At 43.4% G+C, this 12,890-nt stretch overlaps 1 protein-coding gene across 5 annotated transcripts in view; it reads left to right on the top strand.

Annotated features, from left to right (window-relative positions):
- Nucleotides 1–12,890, top strand: part of HIP1 (huntingtin interacting protein 1) — a 274,804-nt gene that overhangs the window by 187,355 nt on the left and 74,559 nt on the right. For all 5 annotated transcript variants that reach the window (XM_023556048.2, XM_023556049.2, XM_023556050.2 and 2 more), the window contains 3 exons: nt 8,844–8,907; nt 11,738–11,880; nt 12,113–12,169. In XM_023556048.2, coding sequence (XP_023411816.2) covers nt 8,844–8,907; nt 11,738–11,880; nt 12,113–12,169 — 264 coding nt within the window. The remainder of the gene's footprint in view (nt 1–8,843; nt 8,908–11,737; nt 11,881–12,112; nt 12,170–12,890) is intronic.

Here is a 12,890-nt window from a genome sequence, read left to right as displayed (position 1 = left end):
AAAATTTGCAAATACCAAACCAAAGCTACAAGAAATACTAAAAGAAATTGTTTGGTCAGAAAATCAATAATATCAGAAACCAGCACAACACAAGGTCACAAAACAGAACATCCTGATATCAGCTCAAGTAGGGAAATCACAAAAAGAAATTAAGATTAATTTTAAAAAGAAAAAAATGCTCAAAACAGGGAATCATTGAAGTCAATATGTAAAAGATCACAATAATCAAAAAGAGGAACTAAATACAGGAGGCATGGAACTGCCATATCGAGAGGAAAACAAGGCGATATAGGACAATACAAGTTAGGTTTTTACTTAGAAAAATAGGGGTAAATATTAAGGTAACCACAAGGAGGTCTAACAATTCCGTAAGTCAAAATAAAAACCAAGAAAAACATAACGACTCAGCAAGCATAAATTCAGCTACTATGAAAATGAGGAACACACAATTTACAAAGAAAAACGTCTCAGCACAAAAAAGTAAGTGGAAAAATGAAATTGTCAACAACACACACAAAAAGGCATCAAAATGACAGCACTAAACACATACTTATCTATAATTATGCTGAATGTAAATGGACTAAATACACCAATAAAGAGACTGAGAGTCTCAGACTGGATAAAGAAACACAATCTGTCTATACGCAGCCTGCAACAGACACACCTTAGACTTAGAGACACAAACAAACTAAAACTCAAAGCATGGAAAAAAATATATCAAGCAAACAACAAGCAAAAAAGAGCAGGAGTGGCAATATTAATTTCTGAAAAAATAGACTTTAAATCCACCACAAAGGATAAAGAAGGACACTACGTAATGATTAAAGGGACAATTGACCAGGAAGATATAACCATATTAAATATTTATGCACCCAGTGATAGGGCTGCAAGATACATAAAACAAACTTTAACAGAACTGAAAAGTGAGATAGACACCTCCACAATTATAGTAGGAGACTTCAACACACCACTTTCAGAGAAGGACAGGACTTCCAGTAAGAAGCTCAATAGAGACATGGAAGACCTAATTGCTACAATCAACCAACTTGACCTCATAGACGTATACAGAACACTTCACCCAACAGCTGCAAAGTATACTTTTTTTTCTAGCGCACATGGAACATTCTCTAGAATAGACCACATATTAGGTCATAAAACAAACCTTTGCAGAATCTAAAACATCGAAATATTACAAAGCATCTTCTCAGACCATAAGGCCATAAAAGTGGAAATCAATAACAGAAAAATCAGGGAAAAGAAATCAAATACTTGGAAACTGAACAATACCCTGCTCAAAAAAGACTGGGTTATAGAAGACATTAAGGAGGGAATAAAGAAATTCATAGAATGCAATGAGAATGAAAACACTTCCTATCAAAACCTCTGGGACACAGCAAAAGCAGTGCTCAGAGGTCAGTTTATATTGATAAATGCACGCATACATAAAGAAGAAAGAGCCAAAATCAGAGAACTGTCCCTACAACTTGAAGAAATAGAAAGCGAGCAACAAAAGAATCCATCAGGCACCAGAAAAAAACAAATGATAAAAATTAGAGCTGAACTAAATGAATTAGAAGACAGAAAAACAATTGAAAGAATTAACAAAGCCAAAAGCTGGTTCTTTGAAAAAACTAACAAAATTGATAAACCACGGGCCAGACTGACGAAGGAAATACAGGAAAGGAAACAAATAACCTGAATAAGAAACGACATGGGCCGTATCAAAACAGACCCAACTGAAACTAAAAGAATCATATCAGATTATTACAAAAAATTGTACTCTAACAAATTTGCAAACCTAGAAGAAATGGATGAATTCCTAGAAAAACACTACCTACCTAAACTAACACAATCAGAAGTAGAACAACTAAATAGACCCATAACAAAAAAAGAGATTGAAAAGGTAATCAAAAAACTCCCAACAAGAAAAGCCCTGGCCCGGAAGGCTTCACTGCAGAGTTCTACCAAACTTTCAGAGAAGAGTTAACACCACTACTACTGAAGGTATTTCAAAGCATAGAAAATGATAGAATACTACCTAACTCATTCTGTGAAGCCACCATATCCCCAATACCAAAACCAGGTAAAGACACCACAAAAAAAGAAAATTACAGACCTATATCCCTCATGACCATAGATGCAAAAATCCTCAACAAAATTCTAACTCAACAACATATCAAAAAAATAATCCACCACAACCAAGTGGGATTTATACCAGGTATGCAAAAAAAAAGGCTGGTTTAATATTAGAAAAACCATTAACGTAAGCCACCATATAAATAAAGCAAAAGACAAAAACCACATGATCTTATCAATTGATGCAGAAAAGGCATTTGACAAAGTCCAACACCCATTCATGATAAAAACTCTCAGCAAAATGGGAATTGAAGGAAAAGTCCTCAACATAATAAAGGGCATCTATACAAACCCAACAGCCAACATCACTCTAAATGGAGAGAGCCTGAAAGCATTTCCCTTGAGAACGGGAACCAGACAAGGATGCCCTTTATCACCGCTCTTATTCAACATCGTGCTAGAGGTCCTAGCCAGAGCAATTAGGCTAGACAAAGAAATAAAGGGCATACGGATTGGCAAGGAGGAAGTAAAATTATCTCTATGTGCAGATGACATGATCTTATACACAGAAAACCCTAAGGAATCCTCCAGAAAACTACTGAAACTAATAGAAGAGTTTGGCAGAGTCTCAGGTTATAAAATAAACATACAAAAATCACTTGGATTCCTCTACATCAACAAAAAGAACATAGAAGAGGAAATCACCAAATCAATACCATTCACAGTAACCCCCAAGAAGATGAAATACTTAGGAATAAATCTTACCAAAGATGTAAAAGACCTATACAAAGAAAACTACAAAGTACTAGTGCAAGAAACTAAAAAGGACCTACTTAAGTGGAAAAACATACCTTGCTCATGGATAGGAAGACTTAACGTAGTAAAAATGTCTATTATACCAAAAGCCATCTATACATGCAATGCACTTCCGATCCAAATTCCAATGACATTTTTTAATGTGATGGAGAAACAAATCACCAACTTCATATGGAAAGGAAAGAAGTCCCGGATAAGTAAAGCAATACTGAAAAAGAAGAAGAAAGTGGGAGGCCTCACTGTACCTGATTTTAGAACGTATTATACAGCCACAGTAGTCAAAACAGCCTGGTACTGGTACAAAAACAGGCACATAGACCAATGGAACAGAATTGAGAACCCAGATACAAATCCATCCACATATGAGCAGCTGATACTTGACAAAGGCCCAGTGTCAGTTAATTGGGGAAAAGAGTCTTTTTAACAAATGGTGCTGGCATAACTGGATATCCATTTGCAAAAAAATGAAACGGGACCCATACCTCACACCATGCACAAAAACTAACTCCAAGTGGATCAAAGACCTAAACATAAAGACTAAAACGATAAAGATCATGGAAGAAAAAATAGGGACAACCCTAGGAGCCCTAACACAAGGCATAAACAGAATACAAAACATTACCAAAAATGACGAAGAGAAACCAGATAACTGGGAGCTCCTAAAAATCAAACACCTATGCTCGTCTAAAGACTTCACCAAAAGAGTAAAAAGACCACCTACAGTTTGGGAAAAAATTTTCAGCTATGACATCTCCGACCAGCGCCTGATCTCTAAAATCTGTATGATTCTGTTAAAACTCAACCACAAAAAGACAAACAACCCAATCAAAAAGTGGGCAAAGGATATGAACACGCACTTTACTAAAGAATGTATTCAGGCAGCTAACAGATACATGAGAAAATGCTCTCGATCATTAGCCATTAGAGAAATGCAAATTAAAACTATGATGAGATTCCATCTCACTCCAACAAGGCTGGCATTAATCCAAAAAACACAAAATAATAAATGTTGGAGAGGCTGCAGAGAGATTGGAACTCTTATGCACTGCTGGTGGGAATGTAAAAAGGTATAGCCAGTTTGGAAATTGATCTGGCGTTTCCTTAAAAAGTTAGAAATAGAACTACCATACAACCCAGAAATCCCACTCCTCGGAATATACCCTAGATAAATAAGAGCCTTCACACGAACAGATATATGCACACCCATGTTTACTGCAGCACTGTTTACAATAGCAAAAAGCTGGAAGCAACCAACGTGTCCATCAACGGATGAATGGTTAAATAAATTATGGTATATTCACACCATGGGATACTATGCATCGAAAAAGAACAGTGATGAATCTGTGAAACATTTCATAACATGGAGGAACCTGGAAAGCATTATGCTGAGTGAAATTAGTCAGTTGCCAAAGGACAAATATTGTATAAGACCACTATTATAAGATCTTGAGAAATAGTATAAACTGAGAAGAACACATACTTTTGTGGTTATGAGGTGGGGAGGGAGGGAGGGTGGGAGAGGGTTTTTTACTGATTAGTTAGTAGATAAGAACTACTTTAGATGAAGGGAAGGACAATACTCAATACACAGAAGGTCAGCTCAACTGGACTGGACCAAAAGCAAAGAAGTTTCCGGGATAAACTGAATGCCTCGAAGGTCAGCGGAACAAGGGTGGGGGTTTGGGGACTATGGCTTAAGGGGACTTCTGAGTCAATTGGCAAAATAATTCTATTATGAAAACATTCTGCATCCCACTTTGAAGTGTGGTGTCTGGGGTCTTAAATGCTAACAAGCAGCCATCTAAGATGCATCAATTGGTCTCAACCCACCTGGATCAAAGGAGAATGAAGAACACCAAGGTCACATGATAACTAAGAGCCCAAGAGACAGAAAGGGCCACATGAACCAGAGACTTACATCATCCTGAGACCAGAAGAACTAGTTGGTGCCCGGCCACAGCCGATGACTGCCCTGACAGGGAGCACAACAGAGAACCCCTGAGGGAGCAGGAGAACAGTGGGATGCAGATCCCAAATTCTCATAAAAAGACCAGACTTAATGGTCTGACTGAGACTAGAAGAATCCTGGCGGTCACGGTCCCCAAACCTGTTGGCCCAGGACAGGAACAATTCGCGAAGACAACTCATCAGACTTGGAAGGGACTGGACAATGGATTGGAGAGAGATGCTGATGAAGAGTGAGCTACTTGTATCAGGTGGACACTTGAGACTGTGTTGGTGTCTCCTGTCTGGAGGGGAGATGGGAGGGTAGAGAGGGTTAGAACCTGGCAAAATGGTCACGAAAGGAGAGACTGGAAGGAGGGAGCAGGCTGACTCATTAGGGAGAGAGTAAGTGGGAGTATGGAGTAAGGTGTATATAAGCTTATATGTGACAGACTGACTTGACTTGTAAAGTTTCGCTTAAAGTGCAATAAAAATTATTTTAAAAAAATAAAATAGATATAGGACTCAAATGTAAAAAACAATAAAACACTTAGAAAAAAACGTGAGTTTACCTGTCTAATGCAGGGGCAGGAGAAACCTTAAGGAAACTAGAAGCTGAAAGAGATAAGAAGGACACACTTCACTTGGGAAGGCAGAACGCATGTAATAATGCTTAACTCACCAGCAGTCAGGGAAATACGGAGTAATGATAAAATATCACTACACATCAGGCTGGCAAAAATGAAGAGTAATAGCACTTGTTTGGTGGGGGTGCTTTTGTATGTTGTCACTGGAAGTGTGAATTGTTAAGAACCTCTTTAGAAAGAAATGTGGCAACCTTATTTGCATCCTGATTAGAACAAACTGCAAAAAAAAAAAAAGTTTTGAGACAGTAAGTAAAATGTGAACATGACTGGGCATTTCATGTATGCTGAGCAAATAACCCAAGAAGCTGGACTATATAAAGAAAAAACATGGCACCAGGATTGGAGGGAGAGTCATTAACAACCTGCGTCACGAAGAGGACTGGGAGCGTTTACTAGTGAAGATGAAAGACCACAGCCTTCAGTATGGATTGCACCTCAACATAAAGAAAACAAAAATTCCCACAACTGGACCAATAAACAATATCGTGATAAATGCAGAAAAGATGGAAGTCGTCAAGGATTTCATTTTACTCAGACCCACAATCAACACCCATGGAAGCAGCAGTCAGGAAATCAAAAGACACGTTGCATTGTGCAAATCTGCGCAAAAGATCTCTTTAAAGCGTTAAAAAGCAAAGATGTCGCTTTAAGGACTAAGGTGCGCCTGACTCAAGCCATGATGTTTTCAGTCACCTCGTAAGCATGTGAAGGCTGGACAGTGAATAAGGAAAACTGAAGAATTGACGCCTTTGAATTATGGTGTTGGTGAAGACTGCAACCGCTTTTGAATCTTCAGGAAAATTTTACTTGCATGTGATATTAATGATATTTCTTCATAATTTCTGCCTGCTCCTGGATCACCTCTCTTTGGAATGGGCACAAATAATGGATCTCTTGTAGTTGGTTGGCCAGGTAGCTGTCTTCTGAGTTTCTTGGCATAGGTGAGCGAGCACCTCCAGCGCTGCATCCATTCATTGAAACATCTCAGCTGGGGTTCCGTCAGTTCTGGAGCCTGGTTTTTCCCCAGTGCCTTCGTACAGCTTGGATTTCTTCCTTCAGTACCATCAGTTCCTGATGATATGCTACCTCTTGAAATGGTTGAATGTCAACCAATTTTTTTTGGTATAATGACTCTGTGTATTCTTTCCATCTTCTTTTGATGCTTCCTGTGTCGTTTAATATTTTCCCTGTAGAACCCTTCGCTATTGCAACTCAAGGCTTGAATTTTTTCTTCAGTTCTTGCAGCTTGAGAAATGCCGCGTGTGTTCTTCCTTTTCGGTTTTCTATCTCCAGGCTTCTGCACATTTCATTGTAATACTTTATCTTCTAGGGCTGCCCATTGAAATCTTTTGTTCAGTTCTTTTACTTTGTCATTTCTTCCTTTTGCTTTCGCTACTCGATGTTCAAGAGCAAGTTTCAGAGTCTCTTCTGACATCCATTTGGGTCTTTTCTTTCTTTCCTGTCTTTTTAATGACCCCTTACTTTCTTCACGTATGATGTCCATGATGGCATTCCATATCTATCCTGGCCTTCGGTCATTAGTGTTCAGTGTGTCAAATCTATTCTTGAGACAGTCTCTGAATTGAGTAGTTGTGACAAAGACCATGTGGACTATAAACCCTAAAAGATTTACTAACTTGCTCTTTACAAAATAATGTTTGTTAACACCTGGTGTGGAGGAAACATGTTTGTTCACAAGTTCATAATGTCTGATCTGGGGATTGGATACATGAGGGCACACTGGACTACCCTTTGTATTTGGATATATTTGGTCTTTTCCATAGTGGAAAGCTAAAAATAAATTTTGACTCAGCCATCTCACTTTGAGGAATCTATCCCTTGGAAATAGATGCACCCGTAAATTAAAGTGTGTGTATAAGAGTGTTCACTAAAATATGGTTCACAGTGGCTAAAAGCCGGAAATAACTTGATTGCCCACCAATCCAGGAATGCTTTATAAATCACATCCACTCACACCATGGAATCTTATGTTGTCTTTTTAAAAGAATGAACTAGAGTTTTACCCGTCCACTTGGAGAATTTGCCATGAGATATTTCTGAGTGAGAAAAACAAGATGTAGAAAAGTCTGAGAATGACAACCCCATTTTTATAGAACATTGACAAAATTAATTCCTTCTATATTTAAGTATTTGTGGTATATTTGTAGGTATGTGGAGTCCCTGGGTGGTAGAAATAGTTAACTTGGCTGCTAACCAGCAGGTGGGAAGTTGGAGTCCCCCCACAGGCACCTTAGGAGAAAGACCTGGCGACCAACTTAAGAAAAATCAGCCACTGAAAACCCTATGGAGCAGGCCTGTTCTGACACACACGGTGTGGCCGTGAGTCAGAATCGACTCGATGGCAACTGGCTCCGGTATATGTACGTGTGTAAGATACGTGGAGCCCTGGTGGCACGGTGGTTAAGCATTGGGCTGCTAAGGTCAGCAGTTTGAATCCCTATGGGGCAGTTCTGCTCTGTCCTGTAGGGTCGCTGTGAGTCGGAATCAATTCAACGGCAGCAGGTTTGGGGTTTTGTGTGTGTGTGTGTGTGTGTGTGTGTGTGTGTGTGTGTGTGTGTGTGTGAGAGATACATAAGAGTTTGTTCACATGGGTTAAGGGTAGAATGATGTCCATGGAAGGGGAAACAAGCAAAACAGAAAAAGAAAAAACCTGTACTTAAAGAGGCCATACGATATGATCCCAGTTAAGACTTTGTATAAATTATGTTCATGTGTATGTGTCCTTTGCTAAATTAAAAAGAGAGTTATGATTTTTTAAACAACTAGAAAGGAGCGGTGTTTTTAATATCCTTTGATATAATTAAGGAAACCATTGGGAATTTGGTTATGAGTTAGAAAATGCCCAAGAGTAGGAAGACTGCAGGCCTGGGCAAGCCAGGGGAGGCTCCGTGGAAGGGTCTGAGAAGTGAGAAGGAATGGCTGGATGGTCTCCGTCCACAGTCGCTCCTAGATCTCAGAGCCTCTTCCCCCTGCTCCTGGAGAAATAATGTTCCCTGAGGATGAAAAACATCTCTGTGCAGGCTTTAATGGCCATGTTGTGCCGAGTGAATGAATGGCAGGCGGATGCAGCAGCTGGGTACAGCCAATGCCAGGCAGCAAAGCTTGCTCCCTCAGGACGGCCTGGACCAGCTGGCTGGGAGCGCTGCCCACCTCTGCCCCCAAATGGGGACCCACGCAGGGACCAGCCCACAGTGGGGCAGGGGCAGGGGGATTGGTGGGGCGAGAGAGGATTCATTGGAGGAAGAGAAAGGGGTGGGGCATCTGGGAAGGCCACGAGCCACTCTCAGAGGCTTATTCATCTCATCCTCCTTTCCCCTCCCCCTCCCTCTTGTTTTTCAGACCGTCAGCATCAATAAGGCCATTAATACGCAGGAAGTAGCTGTAAAGGAAAAACACGCCAGAAATATCCTTTCGGGTGTTGCTTGGAAGACTGATCCTAAGTGGGGTCACATAGTGGGGACTGAAGTCGGGGCGAGGCCTCCTCGCTAAGCTCCAGAAAGGGGAACCCCCAAACGGGCCAGGCCCCTGCAGGCTCTCAGCAGCTTCCTTTGGCAGCAACAGGCTGTCAGAGTGTACTGGTCTCAGGGATGCCACACTGTCGGGGGAAGGGACGCACAGAAGAGCCCGCTCCTCTTCTCTAGGACATAAGCTTTCAGCTCTGCAGTGTCACTTGCCTGTGGGATACTTCCTTGGAGCACAGAAGAGGTTTTCAGCTGGTGTTATCAAACCACTCCAGGCCCTGCACTTTGCCCATAGGGCCAAACTGACCGCCCCCTTTGGAGAATGACAGTCTTCCCCTTTTCTAAGAATGAAAAAGAAAGGTCTCAGCAGTAGTGACTGGCCCTATGCCAGCCGTAGTGGCTGAGCTTGGGAGCAAGATCCACCTGTGTGAGCAGGTTCACCCAGTACCAGAGCAGGGAGAGAACAAGAGGCTCCAAGTGGAGTGTGGAAACTGGTGGCTGGAACGCTGTTTACCAAGGCCATCCCACCAAATAGGCAGAGGCCCATAGGCAGCCATCTTTTTCCGTGAAGGGCTTTGTAGAAAAGTGCAGGCAGCAGCTTGGGCTGATGGGTCCCTTGGGCCCCTGTCCTTGAGATCTAGAGTCTAAAGACTGAAGGAGGAGGCTTCCAGTGGGGCTGCCTCTGTGTGTGTATTCTGGGGCCGAGCAGGGTGGAGTTCAGGCAAGTGGAGCCTGGGCTTCTGTCTGGCAATGGAAAGCCCTGTCTTCCCTGGGCTCATCATGGTTGCCGTGGCACAGCCAGTTAGGCCTGAGCAGCTCGTCTTGAAGCCATCCAGCCTCAGTCCTAGGATGAGACCCTTAGGGTTAGGTGGCCAGGGAAGCCCAGCACTGCCTAGCACGGTACCTGGGACATGGTAGGCACTTGGCAATACTGCTGAAAGGCTGACCACGTGAACTGCTCTTTCCTGGGCTGACAGCAGCTTGCCTTTAATGGGAAGGTGTTTGGTTGGAATTAGAAAGGGCTTTGCTGCAGGGTGGAGGCTATAGAACTTCTCAGGGATAAGGCCTAGCTAGACTTTGCTCCATTTTTTTCCCCCAGAAAGGCAAAATTCCCTTGCTTTACTGTATCAGGGTTGGTACCCTTGTCATGATTCAAAACAAACCAAAAAAAGCCTTTATCGTAAGTAGCCCAGTTGATTTTCTCAGAGGGAATTACCCAGACCTGACCCCTGCCTTCCAGGTATTTGTGATCAGTCTGATTAATGAAGATACTGTTCAGAGAGACTGCACACTCGTAAAGTAACTAGAAGGAGCCCTGGTGGTGCAGTGGTTAAAGTGCTCAGTTGCTAACCAAAAGGTCGGAGGTTTAAACCCACTGGCGGCTCTACAGGAGAAAAGACCTGTTGGTCTGCTCCTGTAAAGATTCCAGCCGAGGAAGCCCTACGGGGCAGTTCTGTCTGTCACATAGGGTTGCTGAGTGGGAATTGACTCGATTGGCACGCAGCAACAACAACAAAGTAACTACAGTAGGCCCATAAGAAGTCAGTGTGTAAGAGGGTAGGAGTGGCCTGTCTCTCCTCTTTGTCTGCAGGCTGCGGGGGCTGCGCTTTAGGTGAAACGGTAAATTGTTTCGGAAATAACTCCAAGACCAAAAGCTGGCTTCAGCTTCCAGACCCAAAATCTGTCCTCAAGCCCACCCCTATCCAAATACAGAGTTCAGTCTGGGGAAGGAGCTTTGAGGTGCCCTCCAGCTCAGAGGCAGAGCCACCTGTGTTCTGGATGAGCCGTTTGGTCTCCGGCCTGTGACAAGTCTCTGCCCTGAAGGACACTGTGCTTCTTACCTGAGCCCTGGCGCAGGAGTCTGAAGAGCTGTACTTACGGTTGGCGTGCCCAATTCCTGGATCTGTGAGGCCTGTTGAAGCAAACAATTACAAAAGAAGTGGAAATCCTCTACACCCTGTAAAGTGGGCCCACCCATTAGAGACCTGGAGTGCTGAGCTTAAACTCACACAAGGCCAGATGTGACAGGCAGTTCCCTGGTGGCGGGTATGTTCTAAATTGGGTCTCAGGAGAAAGTGGCCCCAGGATCCCACATACGGGGAATTCAAGGTGTTGGGAGATGAAGGCATTCCTGAACGAGTCCAGGAAAGCTTGTGGAAGAGCTGTGGTGGTAGAGTAATGTTTAGGCGAAGGACGTTTTAAACAAAGACTGCTGCTTTCGAGGCAGGCAAAGCTGACTTGATGGAGAGGCAGTGAAGCTGCTGCCTGAAAAGGAGCCTGGAGAGTCAGCAGGACAGGCTGTAAGGGTCCTCAACAGGAGCCCTGGTTCTTGATTAAAAGCTGAAGCATGCCCTGCTTTTAAATAATACGTAAGAGCTTTGAACACTGTAATGTGTTATTGAAATGTTAGCTCTGATTATCCCCCAAGGATCTTATCGCACACAACACACCCAGAGGAAGAGCAGAGTCTGTCTTTGTCGACCAGAGCACATTTGTGCAAATTAGGAAAAAGACACTCCCCCCCGCAGGACACTTGTATCTGTGGGGAAATTGTTTAGTGAAATGAGACATTTTATTGCCATCTGCCAAAAATTACCAGAGTAAATACACAGACCTACAGTGTCTAAGCTGTGAGTGATGTCTCTTCCACGGTGGCGCCTCTGCGCCCTCCACTACTGCTTCACCCTCCAGAGTGGCCTGTTGCAGGCTGGACCCAGGAGCTGACTGCCCGGGCCACGGCCCATGCCTTCATTTTCCATGACCTTCCCTCACCATGCATACTGGGCACCCACCATGAGAAAGGGGCACAGACCTTTTGGTCTGTTGTCAACCGACTGCCTCTCTCTAGCAATGCTGTGCTCTGCTGGAAGTTTTGCCACGTGTTCCACAAACTCCTCCGAGATGGACACCCAAATGTGAGTTCCTGGACTACAGCGGGGTGGCCAGGGAGCCATGTGTGGGCTACAGAGGGCTGCTCTCCACACCCACATGGAGGGGTGGCAACTGCCCATCTCTCCTGGCCTTTTGGTTGCCAATCAGGGTTGGATGCCTTTCTCTCCAGTCAGTGTCTGCTCCCCACTGGCCTCATCCTTTACCAGCCTTTGCCCTCCTCCTCTTCTCTCACAGGCTGTTCTCTTCCCTCTCCAGGTCCTGAAGGACTCTCTGAGATACAAAAATGAGTTGAGTGACATGAGCAGGATGTGGGTGAGTTTGGAGATGCTTTCGGGAACCACCCGTTCCTCCTGTTCTTCTCCAGTGGCCACAAAACCAGGACTGTGGAATGGAACAATTTCATCTCTTTTAACTTTTTTTAGGATTTCTCCCATGAGAACCAGAGGAGAGCCAAGGAAACCCAAATATTGTCCTGTGATATCCACAATCTTCCTGGGGCCCCTCGAAGCTAGGAGAGGTTCTCGAGCCTGAGATCTCCTATCTGTAGAGCCTCATGTCAGCGCTCACCAGGTTTTGGGATCCCCTCAGCAGTGACATTGCCTCGGGTCCTACTTCTTTGCCTTCCACTGTCCCATTGAGGTCACAGTGCACTAAGAATTAACATCCAATTCTTACGCACTTAATGGGATGAGGGAAGAGGTGTGTGCAATATCAAAGTCACTTGAAAAAAGTGTTTTTATACACACACCAAAATCCCTCTTAGATTTTGATATCCCAGAGGTGTGTGCATGGCGGGAGTTAGGCTAGGGTGGGGTGATTGGCATTTTGGGAATCTCTCTGGTTGATTCTGATATCCCATTTTGCCCCACTAGTTGAGAACTTCTACTTTAGTGCATTTCCCTCAATTATTACCTGTATCTGTCTGTTCTCACAAAATGTGAGTGATTATGTAGTCTAGTCCACCTTCATAAGTGAGGAAATACTTGCCCAAAGGTGTAAGGCTAGTTACCTGCACAGAGCCGAGAGTTGTCCT

The sequence above is a fragment of the Loxodonta africana genome, chromosome 12 (genome assembly GCF_030014295.1).
Source record: "Loxodonta africana isolate mLoxAfr1 chromosome 12, mLoxAfr1.hap2, whole genome shotgun sequence".
NCBI lineage: Eukaryota > Metazoa > Chordata > Mammalia > Proboscidea > Elephantidae > Loxodonta > Loxodonta africana.
This window is presented reverse-complemented; position numbering and strand designations above follow the sequence as displayed.